The sequence below is a fragment of the Nannobrachium achirus genome (assembly GCF_963921795.1).
Source record: "Nannobrachium achirus genome assembly, chromosome: 3".
Taxonomy (NCBI): Eukaryota; Metazoa; Chordata; class Actinopteri; order Myctophiformes; family Myctophidae; genus Nannobrachium; species Nannobrachium achirus.
The window spans coordinates 29,070,869-29,095,673 of record NC_137812.1 but is presented as its reverse complement, the minus strand read 5'-3'; the positions used below and the strand labels follow the sequence as shown (position 1 = coordinate 29,095,673).

The window sequence follows — 24,805 nt, the reverse complement described above, 5'->3', positions numbered from 1 at the left end:
TTTGTAGGCAGAGGAGCATTTCTGCCCCCAGTTTCCGTGAATCTTTTTACTATTTTTACTATTTACACATTTTTCTTCTCTTTGTTGTTGAACGGAAAGTGTTAGAATTATACTTTAGTCGTTATTTTTGTCTCGGATCTGTTGAAAATAGCGAGGGACAGAAAATGCTCTGGGGGCAGATTCTCCTCTGCCTACAAAATGATGTCACGGCTTAAAAGCCCCTAGTGTCATATATGGAATCTATGAACAGGTTGTGGGGGTCCCTGCTCCATCTCTTTCTCTCTCCACTAAGGGGTCCCCGGCCTGAAAACGTACAGACCCCTGCAATATCAACATTCAGGCCCTGCCCTGGTTCATGCCACGTGCTGCCACATCCATCCAACCGTGCGTCATTGCGTCACCGTCTGCGTAACGTAGGCGCATGCGTCCACCCAGAAGTTAGCAGAGAAACCAACATGTCGCTTGAAGACCCGTTCTTCGTTGTCAAAGGGTGAGAGACGAGCTTTAATAACCCAGGCTTTATGGAAGACAGCTCCTTTTATTCAATGTCCACTTTGGCTTTGGCGTTTCATGTTGCCATTAGCAACCGCCGTCTCCGCATAGCCTTCAGTAACATTGTATAGCTATAGCTAGCATCAGATGCTAGTGTTGTTTAGCGGGGGTGCGGCTTCACACCTAAGTGCAGTGGTGGAAAAAGTACTCGCATGTTTTACTTGAGTAAAAGAATCAATACTGCAATGTAGAAATGCTCTTGTTCCAAGTAAGAGTCCGGAATTCAAAATGTATTACTTGAGTAAAAGTATTGGTATGAAAAGTAGCAAAAGTAAAAGTACTATTGTTTTGTTGTTGTTGTCAAATTCGAAATGTCTAAAAAAAATCACACATTGTGAGCTTGTATGTTTTGTAATAATAATCAAAAGTCTACAAAGTAACTAGTTAGGCCTACTTATGTTTTCATATAATCGTAGTGGAGTAAAAGTACAATATTTTCCTCTGAGATGATGTAGTGGAGTAGAATTAAAAGTACAGAACATTTGAAATACTCCAGTATAATAAAAGTACAGTACAGTACTTAAGTGTTACACCACTGCACACCAAAGTGTCGCCCTCTGTGTAAACTCTACAGTGTTGAGTGTTGTTATGGATTCAAGCTGTAGAGTCTTTCCACTATTAACGGTTGTGGTTGTAAACTTTACAAGCTTTACGATATATATAAAGTTTTATAATAGTTCTATGGTATGTGTGGCCTGGGGGCCCTGATCATTGCAGTCAAGCAGTTCACAGAGGGTCGCGAGATAGCGGAAGGGTGTGAAATGTACTCAGATTTGTTTTGGCTAAACGGGGGGAGTTGCTGTGGAGAGTGAGACGGTCTGAGACCACCACCAGGTGACTTTGGTCGTAATCACCTTCTCTTAAGCTGTTACTTTTACTTCCTTTTTTAAAGTGTCAATGTTTTGACATTGCCGTGTGTGTGTGTGTGTGTGTGTGTGTGTGTGTGTGTGTGTGTGTGTGTGTGTGTGTGTGTGTGTGTGTGTGTGTGTGTGTGTCCAGGGAGGTGCAGAAAGCCCTGTCCCGAGCACGGGGTCTGTATAATCGCTGGGAGGAGCTGTTGCAGGAGGGCCCACAGGTGAGTTGTGCTGCTGTGAACTTAAGTTCAGTGAAACCCTGTGATCCCCAAATATTCTGATACATTGTGGGTTCGGATCTGGCACGACAACTCCTGCTCAGGGTTGGGATCCTTTTTAGGATGGTAACGATTCCGGTTCCATAACGATTCCCCCTTTAACGGTTTTCTTTAGCGATTCCTACCGAGGGTTTCAAATGGACCGTTAAAGGCCTGTAACTCTGTGAGAGTACAAAACTACAAATGGAACCAAATGGACGGGTCAGTTTGGTTCTTTTTGTACACACTGAGTTATGGTGGTCCTTGACATTTAAATCGTTTCAATTGATAACCACTAGTAGTGTCCAGCTCTGACAGCTGATAAAAACACTTCTGGAAACGGTTCCAAATGTGATGGAACCGATGCCGGTTCCTCAATGTTGGATCCGATTCCTCCAGATCCCAGCCCTACCCCTGCTATAGGAAACAAGTGTTTGTTGATCACACACAAGTGACTCCAGCGAACGTACCCATAAGGGAAATGGTAGAGGGGTGCTTGTGCTTGCAGTACCCCTCTGTGTCACACGGACCAAGGTTACACGCCAAATACAGTCATGACAAAGCACACGTGAACCCCATAATAACCACATTCTTTCACACATAATAACAATGAACAACAACAATGTGGGCATGCTGAGGCATGGTGGGAATCCCTCCTCAGCCGGTTAACACCCCACAATGCTACAATTATACACAATGGTTTAGGCACAGAGAGTCCAGACTAACTTTTGAGACTGGCACTCTACTAACTCAATGAATATTCCATATTAACTCATTCGTAGTTTACGGCCGTAAAGCCCGTAGATTTCTCTATGTCTTTCACTGCCGGCTTCTCCTACCTGTTAACTTGGGCGCTCGTCCAGTTCCCATCGTGCGTGGATCGGACACTGCTATGCATCGTGTGTTCGCGTATTGCATCAGCTTCTCGAATCCGTTGACATTTTTTCAATTGATCAATAAGTTCTCCATCTGTAAGCCGCGGAGTTTAGACAGAAAGCTAACGGGCCAAAATAGAGGACGGACATCCGCTTCCGGTTCAAGGGACTCAATGTTAAGTTGTCCGCTCAATAATGTGTCCGTGTAGAAACCGATCACAGAGCATTAGTTCCGGCCTATTTTAGTTCCGCTTCGATAAAAAAAAGAAATTTAAATTAATTTTTATTACATTTACGGGTTCTACGGGCATGGCAGAGAAGGGGTACAAAGGGGTATTTTGAGGGCAGAGTTTGAGTTAAAGAGTATATTAAGAATATTAAGAAGAATGTTAGAATTAAAATATAATCTGCCGCACGAGTTCTCGCATGTAACCTCAAATAGGCAGCTGGTCTCACGAGATCACAGAGCCGTCAGTCTGTGAGGCAGAAGTCGAGAAGTCTCCCCTTCATGGCGGTGCGTCGAGTGAACGCAAGCCCATCTACAAGTCCACAATGTGTTGTGGGCTTGAATTTTCAAATTAGAAAGATATTTTTCCAGTACTGGAAAGGTTTTGGAATTGATCAAGGGTCCTGGAAAGTCATGGAAAAATATTTAGCTATGCATAGTTTTGGGCTATTTGATTTTGTTAAAAACATTTTCTAAAACATGTATAACATTACACGAAATATGTAACGTAAGTAGTTTTTCGCCGAACAGGCTGCGTGATTGTGATACTAATGTATGCAACTAGAAGTAAGGGTGGCTTTGCCGCCCTCATTCTAGGCTTGCACCCTTCGGGTGCTTGCAGCTGTCGGCTGTCGCTTGATACAAACACGCACGGCCATCATTACTGTCTGTACAGGTCCATTTGGTTCCATTCATTTGCAGGGACGCACGCGTGAAGTTTGTGGCAGTTAAATGATTGCTTCTTTTTTTCGCGGAGCAAGGAAAATAGGTCTTGATGCTTGGTGTTGTTGGTATATGAAGAAGCGGGGGGGATGGGGACACTGCTGTAATTTTCCAGCGTGTTTGCAAATGTGAGTTTGCCATGTGATCACAACATCCAGGTATCGGGGTAGGTAACTGAATTCGGGAGAGTGTTTTTTGCCGTCTGAGTGTATCAAAAAGGCAACTGGGTTAAGGCAGCGGAAGCTTGTCATTGGCTGCGCAGAGGTGACGAAAGTCTGGGGGACAGAGATACACCTAAACCTAACCTTAACCCTAACCTCAGTCAAACTAACGCTGGTGAATGCTAACCTGGTGAATGCTAACCTGGTGAAACGCTAACCTGCCAACGCAGGTGAATGTTAACCTGGTGAATGTTAAACTGGTCGGACCAACGGTGCTTAACCCAGTTGCTTTTTAGATACACTCTGACTTAAAGACCTGCAAAAAATACTCTCCCAACTGAATTCGGTCGGCAAGCAACTGTGATGTAACAGTCCGCCACGTAATCAATGCCCTAGTATAGGTGATGTAGCAAATCATTTTATGCTTTATTTTTTGCTGCACTGCCTGTCTCTGGGCATTACTCATATATAGGCCTTGAAATTGGTTTAAATATTCTGGAAAGGTTTTGGAAATTCATTGGTAAAAATGTGTGGGGACCCTGGCTTGTAGATTAGCTGTGTTTGCCACACAACACTGTCAAATGAAGGATAAACACACAGACTTCACATGGCAAACGCACACACAGTAACCAGACTCACTCGCTGCTCAGTAGACGGTTCTAAAAAGCACATACGCTTTATCATCACACGTAACTTTAATTGATTAAAAATACTGTAATAACAGGTAAAGCTGATTAGCTGAAACGGGCGATTCATTTATTTGTGATGGCAAACCATTTACAATGGGACTTGGTTGAAAAAGTGATATAAAACTATGTATGATTGTCTCATCCATTTGATCTAGCAAGAGAGTGTGTTTCTCAACAGGTTGGAATGGATCGAACCCACGTAGTTCGAAAGTCATTTATGGCCAATTCTGACAGCTCTAACTATATTTCTTCTTATTTCAAATGGTCTGAGCTTGTGTACTGTAAATACTACAGTAACTCTGAAACATCAAAGTGATTGTGGCTTTGTCACGTATAACAACTTAAACCCATATTTTGTCTAATCGCCCCCCCATTTTTCCCTGGTGGCAAATAGCCAATCTACAAACTCACAATGCATCACAACGCATTGTGAACTGCCCAGAGAAGAGATGCTAGGGTTCAAATTGTGATCTGATTTAGCTATTCCGTTTGAAATTAAACATAAGGTGAGCTGCTGTATAATTTAGAAGTGTACATGAGATTTAAGAACAAAGGTGAACCGTGGCTGGGGGGGGAAGGAAGGGTTATCTTGTGGCTACTTTGCAGCTTGCTACAGGGCCAGGCAGCCACAAAGATACAGTTTACCATTCATTTTCAATTGAAGTCAGTGGCATGAAAATACAAAGATACATTCAATGTAGCTGCTACAACAGCTACAAAAAGGTTGAGCTGGTTTCAACTTCAGCTACAAAGATAAAAAGCTACAAATATGCTGTTTAGCTTTGTATCTTTGTATGTGCCATTGATAACTGTGAACACAGCCTAACTTGGCTTCTGGTGAGATAATCAGCTGTTGCGGCTTTGTGTTCACAGGTGAGTCAAGATGAATTGGATTGGAGCACCAATGAGCTGAGGAACTGTCTACGAGCCATAGACTGGGACCTGGAGGACCTCAGCGAGACTATTAGTATTCTTTTATATCTCAAGTATATCGCTGGTGGCGGGCAGAAACCACGCAACTCTGTATTTTAAACTTTTGTATTTATTGTAAATCAACGGCAACGCCCTATTTGATCACACTAATCAAATAGACGTAATGATCAAATAATTTGATCATTACGTCTCTTATCTATTTTTTCTTACGTCTCTGTAACTTTGTAAATAACTGTATACTGCTGTGCTACTACTGGACAACTGAATTTCCCCCTTGGGATAATAAAGGTATCTATCTATCTATCTATCTACACTACGGCATCACACGAAAACATCAAAAGTAGCAGATCTGCAAGCTCGAAACACAGAGCGAAGCGACGCATATTGAGGTTGTAGATCTGCTACTTTTGCTATATAGATATAGATAATATCTCAAACATGCAACATAGAAACTCAGTTACTGTGCGATGCCATACCTTGATAGAATCGCACAGCAATCTACAAGCTCAGACACGTTGAGCTTGTAGATATTGTGACCCTGTCACCTGTAATGACATGTGTGGAATAGTGGCGCCCTTAAGCTATTATTAACCTGTCCACGACCAGAGCTACTGTGTGAGGTCAACCTTTGTTTTCAGTCTGTTGTGTGCACAGCATACAGACTGGTTTCTTCCAGTTTCTTACACATTGAGTGTGAGTCACAGAGCTGGAGGAAGTAGACTCAGTGACCTTGTGCTTGTTTACACAAATAACAAAAGCAAGTGTGCGAGAGCCATACACGATTAAAATCCTTATTGAACTCGGAAGAGAGTAGAAATGAAACCAAATGAAGACTGAGGAGTTTGCTGTGTTATACTGCAGTAATGGCAACAACAGCCAGCATATCTGAAGAGACTGAAGCTTGTTTCAATTATGAACAAAACGATGAATAGAACAAACAAACCCAGCGTTTCTTTTAGCAAGATATGTACATTACTGAAGGCTACATTTAACCTCAATGAAAGCTTGTTTGACAGACATGCTTTCTCTTCCTTGTGGTACAGCGCAGTGGTTACACAAGACTTATGGTTATGTCACTGGGAAAGTCACGATGAGTCATGATGTCAGGTCACATTTTGCTTTGCAGATGCAGGGTGTGATCAGGCCTTTCTGTCTGGGACCCTTTGCTTTTGACTTTAACACTCTATGCTTTATGTATAATTAATTACTTTGCCGAAATACAGACTTTTGTCGGGAAAAAAACGTAAGGGTTTAACCTGGGGAGGAATGAACAGTATAGCAGTGGTTCTCAAAGTGAATTCCAGGGAATCTCTAGGTTCCTTAAGGACCCTTACAACTTACAAGTCTGTAACTCGGACAGTCTACAAATAGTTTAGGGTCCATTTGGTTAGTTTTGGATACTGTCAGAGTTAAAGAGTAAAAGTTTGAGAACAACTGCAGTATAGCACATTAGTTATAAACACACTCCTTCATTTAATTTGCTTAAAAAAAGGTATCTATTTTGTTTGTATGTGTAATGTATTGTTTGCTTTGCATTTAGTAACATTTAGTTAGCAGATCAAGTATTATGGTTGGGGTATGGAGTCCTTGACTGTGCCAGGTATCGTGGAGTCCAACCCTGGGAAGTTCCGACTTGGGGAGAATGAACTGCAGGAGAGGAGAGCCTTTGTGGAGATGACCAGACAAGCTGTACAGGTACGTGTGTGTGTGTGTGTGTGTGTGTGTGTGTGTGTGTGTGTGTGTGTGTGTGTGTGTGTGTGTGTGTGTGTGTGTGTGTGTGTGTGTGTGTGTGTGTGTGTGTGTGTGTGTGTGTGTGTGTGTGTGTCCCTTCGTTTGACCTCAACAGGACTGCTGTTGAGGAAACATACACTTTCTGTTATTTCTTTTAACACACAGCCTATATCATATGCTATCAAACCATGGCACAGGAACAAATGAGAATATCACTATTAGAAGTGCACACTGATTATAGTTCATTTAACTCTCCAGAGTCAACCCATTTAGGCCTAGAATTATTGAATGCTTTAACCAGTGAAAAATAGCAGAACTACAAGCTACAAATCTTTGAATATATGTATTTTCAAAGCGAATGTTTGTAACTCAAATTTTGCTTCTGGGTGGTCCCTGGAACTAAATATTTTGAGATGGGGGTCCGTGGACAAATAAATATAATTTTGGGGGTCCTTCACATGAAAAGGTTTGAGAACCACTGACATAGTAGTCTCTCAAGAACAGACTAACTGAGCTCCAGTTAATTTTTCAAAAATAGCAGATCTACAAGCTCGCAGCGTGGCACTCGGTGCCGCGCTGTGAGCTTGTACATCTGCTATTTTTCAATAGTTAAAGCATAAAATAATGATACGCAATAATGTGTACCCGTTCTAAATGGGAACACTGTCTTTTTGCTCAGTGCTATGAGAACCAGCATTGAGGAGTGTGAGCTGTTTATCTTATTTTCCCTTTTTTTTTTATAGGAGATGAAGGAACAGTTGGCCAGCCCTTCTGTTGTTGCTCAGGCTGAAAAGAAGGACAAACAGGTACACACACACTCTCACGCACAACAGTTTACAGTTCACACTCGGTTAGTCATACAATTTCTGCAAACACTGGCTGACGCATACCAAAACAAAAGAAAAAACCCTTCTCTCTGTGGGTGCAGGATCTGTTTGCTCCATCGGGCCAGGACAGCTCCTCCACAGGGATGGAGGCTCACCTGGTGTCTGCCAACTCCAGGTACATCCAGGAGCAGCAGGAACAGCAACAGGTGAGCTCATGGTGCTTACTGTATATCATTATGGTATAGGGCTGTCACGATTATGACATTTTACATGACGATGAATTTTCTCTCAAATAATTGCGATCAACGATTTAATTGTGTTTTTGTCGATGACAATTACATTTCTGTTTGGCTTTTAGGCTTTGAAGTTACACATGTTAGATATGACAAATAAGCTAAATATACAAAGAAATTACTGACATATTTCACAACTTTATACTTAAAAAATAACTTTGATAGTGGAAATAGCAGATCTACAAGCTCACAACGCGTTGCGATGCGACGCGTTGTGAGCTTGTAGATTTGCTATTTCCACTATTATTGACATGGAAACGATTAATACAAAAATGAAAATGAAAAATAATCACGATTATGTCAAATAATCATGATTATGTCAAATAATCACGATTAGACGATTATGTAATAATTGTGACAGCCCTATTATGGTACACTCAGTTAGATATTTGTCACACTACATGTCAGCGAATAGCAGAGTCCGCTTTTGAGTAGAAGTCTTTAACCACTTATCCATGTCATGGTATGACAGATGGCCCGAAAAAAAAGCAGACTTAAAAGCTCGCAATGTGTAAGTGCTGCATCGCGATGCGTTGTAACTTGTAAGCTAGCTGATCATAATGACTCAACATTTTTAGACAGTTTTCCGTTGATCCCATATTTATGAGCCTCCTCTTAATTATGTATTAATATTATTTACCGATAATCAAAAGCAAGACTTTGGCCTGTTGTTAGAGGGCGGTGTCGTTATGATGTTTATTGGCAGCGCAGCTGATGGGTTTGGAAGTTTGACAAAAGGCGCTAATGGATTAAATATGTTGAGCGTAATGAGAGGGGACGACCCACCACAGGAATGCTGGCTTCTTATTGCATTTAATCTTTGCCATTTATCGTCAGTCTGTGAGTCCTGCTGCCCAGTGAATGTGATTCTCTAAATGAAGGGGAAAAGGGATGTAAATATTTGTGGTTTATGTATACTATTGTCAGCCTGGGGAATATTGCTGCTGCAGCCAGTTCAGGCTCACAATACTTATGAATCGCTACTCTTGTAAGAGATGTAATTGGAGCCTCTGCATGGTACTCTGAGAGTGCACTAGTTTACCAACCTCAAACTGGTGGCCTTTGTTTCATTAACCACAGGAATGAACCAGATTCTGATCCTGTCATATAATATGTGAACATTCGGCGAAAATACATGTACAAAAAGCAGAATATTTTCTCTATTGACGTACACCCAGGTATATTTTCTCTATTGACCTACACAGGTATATATACAGTTCAAGTCGTTACTATATGAAGAAACCCCCAACGGATGTGACACATAAAAAGAATTTACCTAAATTTAAACCTTATTATTCCCTCAAATAATGTGAAAATAGCCGTGCTCACAACGCCAGTGGTTCCTCATCAAATTGGTTAATATAGCATCAAAATATGTCCATCCACCTTAACCACTATTTTATACATTGGCTATTCAAATATACAGTAGCTGATTTGAGCTCACTACAGTACACGTGACCATGTGACACATTGTGAGCTTGGACTTAGATCTGCTCTTTTAAATAGGCTTCCCCCTGGCACTAAATCGTTTCAGATGGCTGTCTATGACCTTAAATTATATATATTTTGGGGTCCTTGACATGAAATGTTTCAGAACAAAGTGTGTGTGTGTGTGTGTGTGTGTGTGTGTGTGTGTGTGTGTGTGCGTGTGCGTGTGCGTGTGCGCATGCGCGCGTGCGTAGCTCATTGTGCAGGAACAGGATGAGCAGCTGGAGTTGGTCTCTGGCAGTATCCGAGTCCTTAAAGACATGTCCGGACGCATCGGGGATGAGCTCGACGAGCAGACAGTGTGAGTATGGAGTGTGCACATGCATCCACACAAATCCAGGGCAGTGAGTTAACCTTTTCATTCATCAAACGTGATTTGAATTCTAGCACACAATCGAGATCGACTTTGGCCAATCGGGATTTAAATGCTCTAAATAAAGCTTGATTTGAATTTGATCAATCAAAAATATATATTTTTAATAGAACCGACTCTTGACTGTTGTTGGCTTTGTCATGGTAACAGGGTTACCATCGTCAGCGTCCCCAGTTAAAATATGATTATTTCGGGGGTCACGGCCTGAAAAGGTTGAGAACCACTGGCATACACTACCTGTCTTTGGGCATTGCACATAGGAGTAAGAGACCTGTTATTGAGCTGAATTATTGTTATATAGTCCTGGAAATTGGGTTAAATATTCTGGAAACGTTTTGGAAATTAATTGGTAAAAATGGGTGGGAACCCTGTGGTAATGAAACTGGCAAACGGTGCAGTTCTAGCGTCCTTCTCCAAAGTACTTTACAATGTGCTTTTGATTCAGCCATTATTAAAGTACAATATTTGGATCCGAGATGTAGTGGAGTAGAAGTAAAAGTTTTGGAAATACTCAAGTAAAGTACAAATACCTCAAAATGTTACTAATGTACAGTACTTAAGTAAATGAATTACTTTCCAATTCCCATGCTGCCGCTCTACCTCCTGAGCCTTGCCACACCCTTGCCTCTCTCAAATCGCTGCTGTCGGGTCGAAACCATAGACTGTAAAAAATGTTGGACGGTGGGAACCCATCACAAGCGTATGATTAACAATTTAATGCCGTGTAAATGGCCGCTCTACAAGCTCACAACACGTTGCATCGCGGCACGTTGTGAACTTGTCGATCTGCTGTTTTCACTACTTTTGTGTGACACTCTTTGCATTATGAAGTAGGGCATTCAATTACGAAGAACACATAGAAAGTTGAACATGGGGATACAAGGTTTCTGCCCGACAGCAACGATAATGAAAATTGTCAAGTACTCTCAGGAACCAGTTTCACTTCCTGTGTAAGTTGACTCTTTATTGATCCCCGGAGGGGAAGTGTGTGCGCGTGCGTGCGTGCGTGTGTGTGTGTGCGCACGCACAACCTGAAAGGTTGGTACATTGGCTGAGTGAGTGAATAAATGATACCTTATTTTGGTGTCTTGTCTTACAACCTTTCCCTTAGGGGATTATAAGACACCAACAACAATTCTATACAGTCACGTCTCAATGACCCATAGCTGCATGATGATACACAGTTTGCAAACAGAGAGAAAAAGTGAGCGTTAATTGATTTGTATCGCATGAACCGAAATAGATGTCAGATGTAAACCAGTATGTTCTCTTTGTTTTCTTATCCCATATTGGACTGAAATAGTAGGCGAATGTTCGAGGAGCCATTTGAGTCTGTCTGCATCACTTGAACCGAATCAAATCTAATTTTTTCACCCTTTTTTACATCTGATAAATAGTTTTAAAGGCAAAGGCCAGTAAAACACAAAGTGAAACTCATTCTGTGATTCAGTTCTCGATTATGTCAGTTTTTCTATTTCACAGTAACTGCGAAACCATTAAACCCCCCCATTACTAAGGGCCTTTCTCAAGGTGCAGGGACAAAATCCCAGACTGAACTTAGATGAGTCTAAATTCTGTAGATGAAAGGAGACCGGCTTTGCTTAATTACAGTAAGTGAATGCGTCCGTGTTTCATCAGCTGTTGTGTTGTATTGTTTAGGATGTTGGGGGAGTTTGGAGACGAGATGGACCAAACTTCAACCCGCATGGACTCTGTCCTCAAAAAGCTGGAGAAGGTCTCACATATGACCAGCAGTAAGTTTACACATTGACACACATAACAAATATGTTTGATACTTTGGTGTGATGCTTTAGCACGATCAGATAGGATGTTACACAGTTTAAAGTGTTAGTTCAGCTATTTTTGACATAAAGCTGTGTGAAATACTTGCCATTAAAATAGTGGTTACAAATGTATTCATTGATTACCAGAGTCCCGTGGTCAGAGTTCTGGTCAGTTTCTAATGAATATTAACTCTCCTACTGCCAGATTATTTATTTATTTATTGGGTCTGGTGCCATCAAAAAGCGGCTTACCTTTGCGACGTTATAGCAGATAGACAGACATTTATTTATTTATTATTATTTATTTTTTTAATTGTGCAATAGTGCACTTTGGTCTGCCAGGCAGCAGAGGGCGGCGTCATGCGAGAATGAATGTGAATTTGCCTGTTATGTGTTGAAGAAGAAGAAGACCAGTCACTGGCCACAGAGCCTTACAGCCAGAGGAAATCAACAAGGAAGTGAGTTGTTCTCCGTTGATCTAACGCATAATGGATTTTTTACACCATCACCGCGGAAAATGTGTTTATAGTACACGGCCGCGCGACCCCTCATCAGCTTACAGTCATCAGACGAACGAACCGAACGAGCGCCGTATTGGCATCGAGGTTCTGTAAAAAATGGGGCGAACGTTAACGTTCAAAGCGTGGGGAGAGTTAAGTACCTGTAGTTCCAATGGGGTGGGGGCCATTTGGCGTGGCACAATCATTGAAAATAGATTAATCCACAAAACTAGCGTCATTTGTATTGTTGGCCTAATTCTACCATATAGAGCGAGGTTTCGTTCTGATCAGCTGACTGCAAAGCACCTTGTTTTGGGGAAATACGTTGCAGCGGTGTAGTGATACTGGACACAAAGAATAGTACCATGTGACAGAGGGGTCAAAGTTGAACGAAAGTTGGTCTATTTGGTAGAAATATGTCAACAATACAAATGACGCTAGTTTTGTGGATTCATCTATTTTTAATGATGAATCCCTGCCAAATCACTGGAACTACTTTATATTCATCTAAAACTGACCAGAACTCTGATCACAGGACTCTGGTAATGAATTAATACATTTGTAACCACTATTTTAATGGCTATTTTAAATTACTATTTTAAAGTATTTCACACAGCTTTATATAAAAAATAGCTGAACTAACACTTTAAATATGGAGATAAGAGGTTTCTGCCCCACCAGCAACGAAATAATACCAAGTATATATGACTGACCAGTGTTGGGCAGTAACTAAATAGTTACTGGTAATATATTACTGTAATTACTGTAATATTATTACTTTACCAAGTAACGAGTAGTGTAAGGGTTTACTCTGCCAAAACAGTAATATTATACCATATTACTATGTATAAAAATTAGATATTACATATTACTCTGGTTTTGTTGGCTGGCTAACATTTCGTTCAAGAGCTCAAGAGAGATTACTGCTATATTATGTTGGCTGCCATTTTGGCTGATTGGTGACTATGATTATTATTTAAAAACATTTGGATTCAGTTCTAAAAGGAGCTGGCTAAACAGATTGTGTTGTTGTACGTCTCTTCTTTTTTTTTGCTGGTCGTGGGGAAAAAGTAATATGTAATATCATATAATATATGTAATGTATTGCTCTTGATTCCAAGTAACAAGTAATATAATAGTATTACTTGTAATAAGTAACATATTACTCTCCTGAGTAATATTTCCCAGGCCAGCACTGTACCTGACTAGCCTTAATGCAACTGCGGTGGATAGAAATACTGCATTGGAGACTCGAGTCTCTTAAGAGCTTGCCTAATTTAGCTAAGAACATTGAGATGTTCTTAAGAATGCGTATGATCTCATCTACCCACACCTGGGTGTGATTTAATCTGGAAGTCCTTTTCTTTCTAACCTGAAATAAAGGACCCAGCGGTCACATGGACACATGCACGCACACACCATTTTGAACCCTAATGTAATGTACATACCTGCTCCTCCTGCAATGCTATCTGTATTTCCATGTATAAATATTTGATTTATTTTATTTAGTTCTGTCAGTTTTTCTTTTCTCCGCTGCTCTTACTCTTACTACTCTCTCTCCTCAGCGAAGCCTACAAAATGATGCCCACATTAAATTAGACCCTCCAGAAAAACGTGGACAAAAATCCTTGATTATGCGGACTAAAATCATTGATTATGCGGGCAGAAATCATTGATTTTGCAATGAAATATGCAGGTTTTTATGTAATTTTATGCAGTGAAATTGCGGAAAGTTGCGGAATATACGAAAAGTTCAGAAATATGTGACATGCAAAATATGCAGAAAGTTGCGAAATAAACACGAAATATGCAAAAAGATGCAATTTTATGCGGTGAAATATGTGGGTAGTTCAGGGCGGAAATGTGCGATTATGCAGCCTTTTTGAAAATATGTGACCCTCGAATAATCTGCAGCATTTGGCTGATTATGCGTTATGCGATCACCCACTTCTTTTACACCTGTAAACCTGTGGTGTGACAATGAAAGTTGATTGTGTGTGTGTGTGTGTGTGTGTGTGTGTGTGTGTGTGTGTGTGTGTGTGTGTGTGTGTGTGTGTTCGTGCGCTTCAGGTCGGAGACAGTGGTGTGCCATCGGTATCCTGGTGGCTGTCATGACGGTGGTCCTCATCCTGCTGTTTGCTCTCTGATGGTCTCCTCTACACCTGGCCCTCCATCGCTCCCCGGGGAGCCAGGGCGGAGGAGAATGGAAATGATCCACGGACAGACGAATGGACAAGATGCACAGAATTATAGCGGATTACCGAAGAACACACACCTCACCACTCCCACCTCCCAAAATCCCTTTCTCTAATCGCACAGAGTGAAATGTTTTTGTTTTTCTTCCTTGTTTTCTTTCAGTGATTCTAATGCACGTACGCCGCAGCCTTCATAGTTATTGTGTGGAGGGGTGGAGGGCTGAACAATGGGGAGATAGATAGATGACACTTCTGTTATTTCACGCGCACGTGTTTTCCTCTTAACTGTCTGGAATGATGGTACTCATTGGCGCGTCAGCGCAGACATAGAGAGGGAGATTCAGAGAACACGAGAAGGGGGCGGGGACGTCAGTGTTGCCTTAAGTATATTTTTCTACCTTTTGTGTAAAGTGCAGTATGTCGCGTGCCTACATCTTTGTATCGTGATCGGGGGTGGGTGGGTTGGGGAGAGTAACCCCAGCCAGCTGCCACATGCTGGTAAATTGTGGCTGTGGCTGTTCAGCTTGTCCTCTCTCTGCTTTGTCAAGCCAGTAGACAAATGAGTCCCATGTCCCTCCCCCATTATTATGAATCACATTCGATCAGGTCGGGGTACCGTCTACTACAGTGGTCCTCAAAGTGGATTCCAGAGACTGTGGGTTCCGTTAGGGGTGTCTAAATTGACCCTTACAAGTCTGTAACTCTTGACAGTATACAAATGGAACCAAATGGACCCTTTCCATTTGGTTCCATTTGTATACTGTCAGAGTTAAGGGAAGACCTTAAAATTAAAAAGTTTGAGAACCACTGGTCTACTACTGTGTTCAGAATGATGGAGCAGCACCTGGCTGCAGACACTAGGGTCCTGTTGATGTCCACGGGAGACAGGAACATCAACAAGTGGCAGGAAGTGACCTCACAGTGTCAAGTGACTTCATGCCGCTTGTGGAGGTCACGTGACGTCTCTGCCTTGCAGTCCAAGGCACTACAGTCCCTTTGAGCCGCATTGTCGCTATGTGTACATGTTATCTTTTATCTTTTAGACAACCCAACTCTACCCCCTAACCCTAAACAGAACCTCCATGGGGTAGAGCAAGAAAGAGGTGTGAGGTCACTTCCTGCCACTTGTTGATGTTCCTGTCTCCCGTGGACATCAACAGGACCCTAGTGTCTGCAGCCAGGTAGTCTTGGGAGCGATGCGGTAACCCCCAGGCCCTGAGGCTTGCTGAACCATTTGGATGGTTAGTGGTGTCCTTGACCTTGAGCGATGTGTCCTTGATTGAATGGGTTTTGTCTAATCATGACTGATGTGAGGAGGAGGTGGAGACGGTTGCTGGGCAGGACCTCCAAGCCTTGCTGTTGATTTGGGTTCCAAGCTCCCTCTGGTGGAGTGTGCAGGTCATGCATTTCCTTGTGTCATGTCAGGTTATCATTGCTCACATAGTATGTTGCAAGATTGTGTAAATAGGACTATTTTCTTTTACTTTGAATTTATTGCATAAATTGATTTTATGCTTCTACTAAGGCTGTGCTTTTATCAGGAACTAGAACGGTGCTCTCAGTTGAACAGGTATCTCCGCCAGGCCAGGCGGAACTCCATATTTGGACAAGTCTTTGATGTCAGTCAGCTACGACATATGATGAGTCCATAGTTGGACAAGGGTTCAGCCTGTTCTGACCACCATTGACTTCCGTTATAAAATGACTGTTAAATACTTAAGAAAAAGACACAATATATGAAAAGGTACTTCCTTGGCCTACTGCCGTGCCAGTGTCCACAAGAAATGTGAGATTATGCCCCAGTAAGACAGGCGGGTGAAAACATCTCCATCCTTGCCTTAGGCCTGGCGGAGATAACTACATATTTTTAACAGTTTATTGCTGGTTTGTTGTCGTTACATGATTCACCACATTGAACAGCAGCAGCCTTGGAGTCAGGTGAACACCTAGACCTTAAGGCCCTAAGGATTGGTCTCTAACCAGGCCTAGTACGTTGTGACGGATGCTTTAACCTGAGGAAGTGTTTGGATCTGGGACTTGTCAGGATGAACAGTTTCCTTAGGTTAGTTAAAAGGTCAGGAGGCGTCCAGTCGGAGCTTTCATAAGAAAGCCTCCCATCACTATTGCTGTTCACTCTAGCGTTCATTTGTGCGGTTTCGGTATGCTTTCCTGTGCATATATTAACACCTAATTTTGCCAAATGAGGCTTAAGAGAATGTTACAGCTAGCGCACGCACGGTTTTAAGTTACATTTTAGTTCTCAGTGTTGGATACATTCAGTCTCATAAAAAGATATTCAAATGGATGGGTTATTTGCCATTACTGTTTGGTAACTAAAACAAGTTAAATTGGTTAAAAAATCTTTGTTTCCTCCTTCATGTTCCTTACCCCTTAGATATTGGGCCTACCTACAATCAACTGAGCTTTATGATAGCTATAGACATCGATCAAGATGGTGTCATTCTGTGACAAATCTGGTTGAGTCTGGTTTGTTCTGGCCATTAGGTAGAGAACTGCAGCTTTAAGGTTGGCTCTCATGCACTCCAGGGCCAATGATCAGTATTTGTATTTATACAGTACAGACTGGAGTTGGAAGTTAGTTGTCACCACTACAGATGAATGTGGAAAAGTAATGCTATCTACTAGCCAAATTATGGGAAATGTCTCTTCTACCAGCCAACTAGCCAAGTACTGTTTCAGTAACTACCACAAAAATCTACCTGGTTAGTAAAACTTGGAAGGATAAATGGTAGGATTCGGAATGTACTAGCTACTGTATTCTACTAAATATTTTACTGCCCAGAATGTATGGTGTAAATATAAATTATTCTTTCTCCTTTTTGTAAAATTTTAACCCAACATAAATACAATATCCTGGTCATGATTGCTCTGCTGTTGCACAACTCGCACCAGCTTCTGTCTGTATAATGCCCTGCATTTTTTGTAAATGTTATACTCTAAATACTGTAATATAATGAAGTGGTTGCCTTTTATTGGACTTTTCTTGGGTTGAAAATCCAATTGTTAATAAATCTCATTATACTTTTACAATGACTGATGTCTGTTCCCGTTTATATTTCAGTGAGAGCAGTGTGTTGCTGGCTCATCCCATGGTTCACAGAAGTAATTCTCTATGGAGAATAACACTGAGTCATCTCAAAATCCTCTCATATAAGTATCGTGGTCCAAAAATAAACAAACTGTCTCAGCAATATTGTCGGCGAGGTGTGTCTGTATCGTTTATGATAGTCAGACACTCATATTTGATAATTGTTTTCATCTGTTTCTGGTGAAAATGTAACTAATTCGGCGACTAACATTAGCGGGCATTTTTTAAAGAGATATACTACTGAAGAAAATATTTAAGCCCTGATATGCTATATTACTTTGACATTTTCAAGGTTATAATACAAATTTAAAGGAATAGGCCTACTCAAAAGCTCTAGAAAACACCTGCATTGAGAGACTAGTGTAGTGGTCTGAAGATCAGACTCTCGAGGTTCCATGTTCAAACTCATTCTTCCAATGTTCTAGTAAGTAGTACTTTGTCATTTTCAAGGTTAAAATACAAAAGAACTACTGAAAAGCACCAGAACAAACCTGCAGTCAGAGATGGTATAGTGGTCTAAAAATAAGACACAGAGGTACCATTGAGCCAAGGCACCTTTGGGCCCTTAACAGGTATCTCCTGGTGCTTTTGAGTTCTCTTGTATTTTAACCTTGAAAAGGTCCAAATAATATAGCCATGATCTGTAGGAGGACCAGACTTGAACATGGAACTTCTGAACTGAGAGTCTGATCTATAGAAATTCAGAATCATAGCGCTTGCAAGAGAACAGATTAAATAAGAACCACAGTGGTACAGTGCCTCAGAGTTCAAAAAAAAAGTGAGTCCCATCAAGGCGAAACACCCGGACAAAAGTGAGTCCCATCAAGGCGAAACACCCGGAGGAAAGTGAGTCCCAAAATCCCCCAAAAAGTGAGTCCCAAAATCAAGGCGAAACACCTGGAAAAAAGTGAGTCCCATCAAGGCGAAACACCCGGACAAAAGTGAGTCCCATCAAGGCGAAACACCCGGAGGAAAGTGAGTCCCAAAATCCCCCAAAAAGTAAGTCCCAAAATCAAGGCGAAACACCCGGAGAAAAGTGAGTCCCAAAATCCCCCCCAAAAAAAACCAAACGGTGTGTCCCAAAATTAAGGCGAAACACCTGGAAAAAAGTGAGTCCCATCAATGCGAAACACCCGGAGGAAAGTGAGTCCCAAAATCCCCAAAAAAGTGAGTCCCAAAATCAAGGCGAAACACCTGGAAAAAAGTGAGTCCCATCAATGCGAAACACCCGGAGGAAAGTGAGTCCCAAAATCCCCAAAAATCCCCCAAAAAGTGAGTCCCAAAAACAAGGCGAAACACCCAGAGAAAAGTGAGTCCCATCAAGTTGAAACACCCGGAGAAAAGTGAGTCCCATCAAGGCGAAATACCCAGAGAAAAGTGAGTCCCAAAATCAAGGCGAAACACCTGGAGAAAAGTGAGTCCCAAAATCCCCAAAAACCCCCAAAAAAGTGAATCCCAAAATCAAGGCGAAACACCTGGAAAAAAGTGAGTCCCATCAAGGCGAAACACCCGGAGAAAAGTGAGTCCCATCAAGACGAAACACCCGGAGGAAAGTGAGTCCCAAAATCCCCCAAAAAGTGGGTCCCAAAATCAAGGCGAAACACCTGGAAAAAAGTGAGCCCCATCAAGACGAAACACCCGGAGAAAAGTGAGTCCCATCAAGGCGAAACACCTGGAGAAAAGTGATTGAATTATGGCTTTTGGATTGAAATTGAAGTGTTTAGATGGCTGTAGCCTAGATAACTCATGAAAACAAGTGATATTGCCTTCTCTATGTTATGCCAAAAATAGCAATTAATTGCCATGATGCCTGATCATTGATCACTATAATAACTCAGTTTGTTTAATGCAATGGTATCTTACTATTCAAGAGTTATTTTGTATGATTGTCTTCAGTTAGTAAAGTTAAGTTGAAACTCCACTTACTCCAGCATTGAATAATAGGAGGCGTGGGGTTTGAACAAGGACTGGTTGCACATAAAATCAGATCACTCAGACACATTCCTCAGTTTCATTTTAGTAGCCTACTATTCATTTGTATGTTAGTCTTCAATTATTCAAATTAAATTAAGCTGTTGATTTGAAAATGGAACTATACCATCAGTCACGTTTGACCCATGTCTGTTACTGTTAATACTACTGTTGAAGCGCTCTTTAGTTTTTTTTTCTTGAAACCATTGAACTGTAGAACAGGGATTTGAACATCTCTGAGAGTCTGATAATGATCAAGTGCTGTTGACTTGAAAATAGTTTTGTTGGAGGAGTTGCATGACACGCATTGGTGTGGGCTTTAGCATGGTTGAATAGTTATTTGTATGTTACCCTTCAATTATTAAGTTACTTGAAAGACTCCAACAGTGAACTCCAGGAAGACTGTGATATGAACATCTCTGTGCATAGAGTCTGATGATTAGACCACCACACCATCATTACAACACTTTACAAATATGTCCCTTTATCTTAACCGTCAGTTTGTAAAATTAAAATTCTAATCTTCTTCTTCAGTCCAATGTTGGCAGCCCTGACTTTGGGAGCCCAGTGCATTTTCAAAGACATTTTGAGTTACTCATGCATACCTCCCTCGTGACGCGCACTACCCAGCTCGGATTTTAAGCCACGATGATCATCTGTGGGCCAAGAAAGCACCTGTAGACCACCGAGGACGGACCCACACTTTTATACGTTTTAATTAACGTAGAAATGTAATAGTAAATTGTCAATGACCAGGCGGCCCAGTTCCCCCAAGGACCCCTGAGAGCCAAGGGCCCCTGGCAATGGCCCTACTGGCCCAATGGTTAATCCAGCCCTGCTGAGATTTGAACATGGGACATCTGCACTGAGAGTCTGATCCTCAGACCACTATACTGTCTCTCAATACAGGTGTTTCCCAGAGCTTTTGAGTACTCCTTTTGTATTATAACCTTGAAGATTTCCTATATAATAGGAGTAATATAGCAATGGAGGACTGAGATTTGATTTTGAACATGTAACCTCTGCACTGAGAGTCTGATCTTAAACATCCAGTACCCATTGGTACTGGATGCCATTGGTGCCTATCTGACCATAGTTACAGCATGCATGTGACTACAATGTCTGCTGGACAGTTGTTCTGGCAGCCATTCGTCCTGGAAAATCACACAAACATGCTGATGAATGTATGTCACTCAGAATACTGTGTGAATCTGTCAGACAGCTCTGTCAGGCATCTCTGATGTAAATAAAAACGCATAATGTATATGTATGTACGTACGTACGTATCACACACACACACACACACACACACACACACACACACACACACACACACACACACACACACACACACACACACACACACACACACACACACACACACACACACACACACACACACACACACACACACACACACACACACACACACACACACACACACACACACACACACACACACACACACACACACACACACACGTAGCAGTTTTTTTTCCTGATTTGCCCTTCTATCTATATTCACTCGAGGTGGTAGTGACTGGATTTGAATGAGCACAATCCTTAAAGTTATCCGAGAGATATCATTGCATTTATAATGACTGATTTTACACTTGGATGTGTGTTTGAAAATAGCAGATCTACAAGCTCGCAGCGCGACGCGTTGTGAGCATGTAGATCGGCTATTTTCAGCACACATCTGAGAGCAACCAAACATAAAATTATTCTCTCCCTAATGTTTCAGTCTAGTTTTTATTTTGTTAACGAAATTGTCAATATATTTAGTCTTAGTTTTAGTCATCACAGCTTACTTTTTATTTAGTTTTTATTTGGTTTTCGTCAGTGAAAGAAACGCAGTCGACAAACAATTTTCGTCATAGTTTTAGTCGACGAAATCAACACTGTTAAGTGACAAATAAATCCCTCTGGATTTACACTCAGGAGAGAGAGAATGAAACAGCCATAAACCCATTCTTTTGTTACAAACCTTTTATTAAGATATTCAGATTTTTTCTTCTTCTCATTTTCAGTCTGTTTTCTTTTTTTCTTTACAGTAGTTAATGTGCAATTATCTTTATTACCGGGTCACAGTTAGGATTTCACAAAGTTATTGGCACTTGGAACACATGGGGGAAACACTGGCATGTACATGATGGGCAGGGATGTGTGGAGGTGGGGGAGGAGGGGTTAAGGGTCAACCACTTAACTAAACCCTCTAGTCCAGGAGTCTTCAACGTTTTCAGGCCAAGGACCCCTTAGCTGAGAGAGAGATAAAGCAGGGACCCCCACTACATATTGTATAAAATTGTGTTGCAGATTCCATAGATACATAGACTTGTTTGACAGCACTGTCGTCAGTCCGTGTTGGATTCATAATAATGTATTTTGTCAGACATTTAACCACTTAAATTGTCAAAACATAGTAAACTTGACCTTTCACTCTGTACTTGGTTTGCTCTTTTTTTTTTGTTTTACCTCTAGACCAAACCTATTTGCCAAAAATAGCCAATCTACAAGCTCTCAACGCTTCGGCTCGAGTAGCTTGTAGATCTGCTATTTTTGGCTATGGTTCACCTCAGAATAGGCATGCGTGGGTTCAAGTTGTTCATTTAAAAATAATGATTCTATCGCACAAAGATTTGGCTGCCCCCCCTGCAGTAACTCCGAGTACCCCCTAGGGGTCCCGGACCCCCTGTTGAAGACCCCTGCTCTAGTCTCGAGAGAAACCCACCCGAGTTACAACAACGGTCCTCGGGCCGCTTTCTTCCGTCTACACCAAATGTCTTCGTCCAGAAAATAGCCGATCTACAAGCTAAAAAAAAAGAAGAAAAAAAAATACGCCTTGAGCTTGTAGAGCCGCTATTTTTGGGATGAATGTTCCCCCCCAGAATAGGCATGCTGGGGTTCAAGTGGTTGGGGGAATGGGGGGGGGAGAAACACAGTAGGGTTTGAGAGGGGTGGATATTTTCTTTGACATCAGGAGACGCTACTGCATTTTGGGGGAGGGTGGGGTGTCTGTCCAAAAGCTGTGTTTCTGTTTTTTTTTTCTTTTTCATTTTTTTAATTCTTTCTGTTTTTTTGGGATATGAATAATAATAATCATAAGAATAATACCTCATGCTGCGAGTGCACATCTAACAATCAAACTTCGATAGTGCTTCTATGTAAGAATGTACAGTTTATATATTTATATATTTATAGTGGGGGAGGAGAAGAAAAAAAATAGTTCTGCAGAGTATATTTGTACCCTACGACACCAGAGACAAGAGAGAGAGAGAGAGAAAAAAAAAAGTATAGTCATTCACGGTTGCTATATGGTTAATATGTAAGCGCCGCCCCTCCTTTCTTATATGATTTCTGAGGTAAAAGTGTCTTTGAGTTGACATTGACTCTCGTCTTCCGTCCTTTTTGCTAAATACCCTGCAGTATTACATACACTGTTCGGAGCGAGCTCTGCTGAGCTCGTCCCATTGTTCCTGAAGAAAGAAATGGTACCTGCTTAAAAACAACAGCCACAACAACAGCCTAAAAGCCCTTCTGAGACCCAACTAGCCTAACTGACAGAAGGTATGCGTGAGGGTTAGGGTCTGCTATGGCTGAAAAGCTCCCGAGGTAACTGGTAACGTTTTTTTTACTGCATCAGTGACACGCACACTGGGTGTGCTCCCAGTGTGCGTTTATCTCAGAGGTTTTGCGTGTGTTTCATGTTAATGTGGTGTGTGTGTGTGTGTGTGCCTGTTCCTTTTGTTTGTTTTTGTCTCTGGTGCGTGGGGCCTTTTGAAAAGAGCGGAGAGGAGGAGTACTAGAAGAAGTAAAATGTTTCTGGATAGAAAGACTACAAGGCTTGCTGCCTTTCAGCGGCATGCACAGAACGCACAGAATTCCGGGAGCGCGGGGGGAAAAAAAAACAACGCGACGTGGTGGAGTTAAAAAGTTTAGGCCGCAGCGCAGAAGACAACGATGACCCGGGCAAGGTGGAGGAGCTGGGATGGGGTAAGGGGTGGGTAGGTAGGGGTGAGGGGTTGTCCTCTTGTCAAACTAGAGGAGAGGAGAGCTGAGCACGGATGCAGAGTGATAGCTTATTATAGGATAAAGATAAGACACCCATTCTCCAGGGGACTGTGGATAATAATAATAATACACACATCCCACCTCAGAGCCCTCGCCTCCTCTGTTCTCAAGTACACGGTCAAAGTCCTCAGTGTTCAGTCAATCCAGAGAGTGTAAAAAACAAACACCCAGGTTCCTTTTTCTTCTTTCTTTTTACTTTTACACTCTCAACAGTTAAATCAACGCTATGGACTACATTACACATACATGGATGTTGACAGCTATCAGCAGTTAACATCCAGTTAACATCCTTTTTTTCCTGCTCATTTTCAACCATTTCAATGTGTTTCTGTTCTCTCCAGCAGACATTAACTTGTGGACTTGACTTTAACTTGTGGACTTGACTTTAAAGCGCATGGTTAGTTCTACAGCACCACTTCCCAACCTCTTCTGGACCAGGGCCCACTTGGAGAACAGTTGAAAAGTGCTGTGTGTGCATTTTCAGGGAATGTTTATGTTAATGATCAATCATTCGATTGTGTTCCGGCTTGGTATCCCTATGAAAACCTTTATTTTTTATTAATTAAGTCTTGCCAATTATTTGGGGAGGCCCACAGGTTGGGAATGGCTGTTCTACAGTAACAAATCACGTCAAATCACCTGTGGAAACTGAACAGGTTTTTGTATGGAAGAGGGTTGCCTGGGCAGGAACCTTGTTTGAACGGACTTATCCTTCTCTTTGCCCCATGCCCCCTCCCCTCCAATATGCCCCCCACCCTGCACCTTAATACCCCAACTCCATCTGAACCCCTCTTCAGCCCCACCCCCCATGCAGAAGAGTTTGTACAGTCTCCACTCCCAGTTCCTGCCTGGGGGGAAAGGGGGGCCCACGGGCACATCAACAGTTTACAATAAAATAATCCTTTTCTTTTTCTTTTTCAAATGCCAAAGAGTGTGAGCAAACAAAACACAAAATAAAAAAAGGAATAATAGTACAAAAAAGGATAAAAAAAAAAAACAAAACAAAAATAAGTAAAACTACAAAAAAGAACCCTCACATTTAGAACTCCGTTCCCCAAAGTCCCTCCCCTTCCCCCAAATCCCACTGTTGACACCGGCGTCCCCAAAGAAAAAAATAAAACAAAAAAACGCAGACCAGAAGTGACCTAGGGAGCGTGCTCAGAAAGGTGCAGAGGCTCTGGCTCGTGGCGTCT

The 24,805-nt window shown here is 41.7% G+C and overlaps 1 protein-coding gene across 1 annotated transcript; it reads left to right on the top strand.

Moving 5' to 3' along the window:
• The first annotated feature begins 430 nt into the window (after window positions 1–430).
• On the top strand, window positions 431–14,908 carry stx10 (syntaxin 10). Its single transcript, XM_080721208.1, has 9 exons — window positions 431–490; window positions 1,552–1,627; window positions 5,211–5,304; window positions 6,871–6,965; window positions 7,745–7,807; window positions 7,930–8,034; window positions 9,804–9,910; window positions 11,642–11,736; window positions 14,337–14,908. Exons 1-9 carry the CDS (start codon window positions 456–458, stop codon window positions 14,411–14,413), a joined length of 747 nt encoding a protein of 248 aa, XP_080577334.1. The 5' UTR covers window positions 431–455; the 3' UTR covers window positions 14,414–14,908.
• The last annotated feature ends 9,897 nt before the right edge of the window (window positions 14,909–24,805 follow it).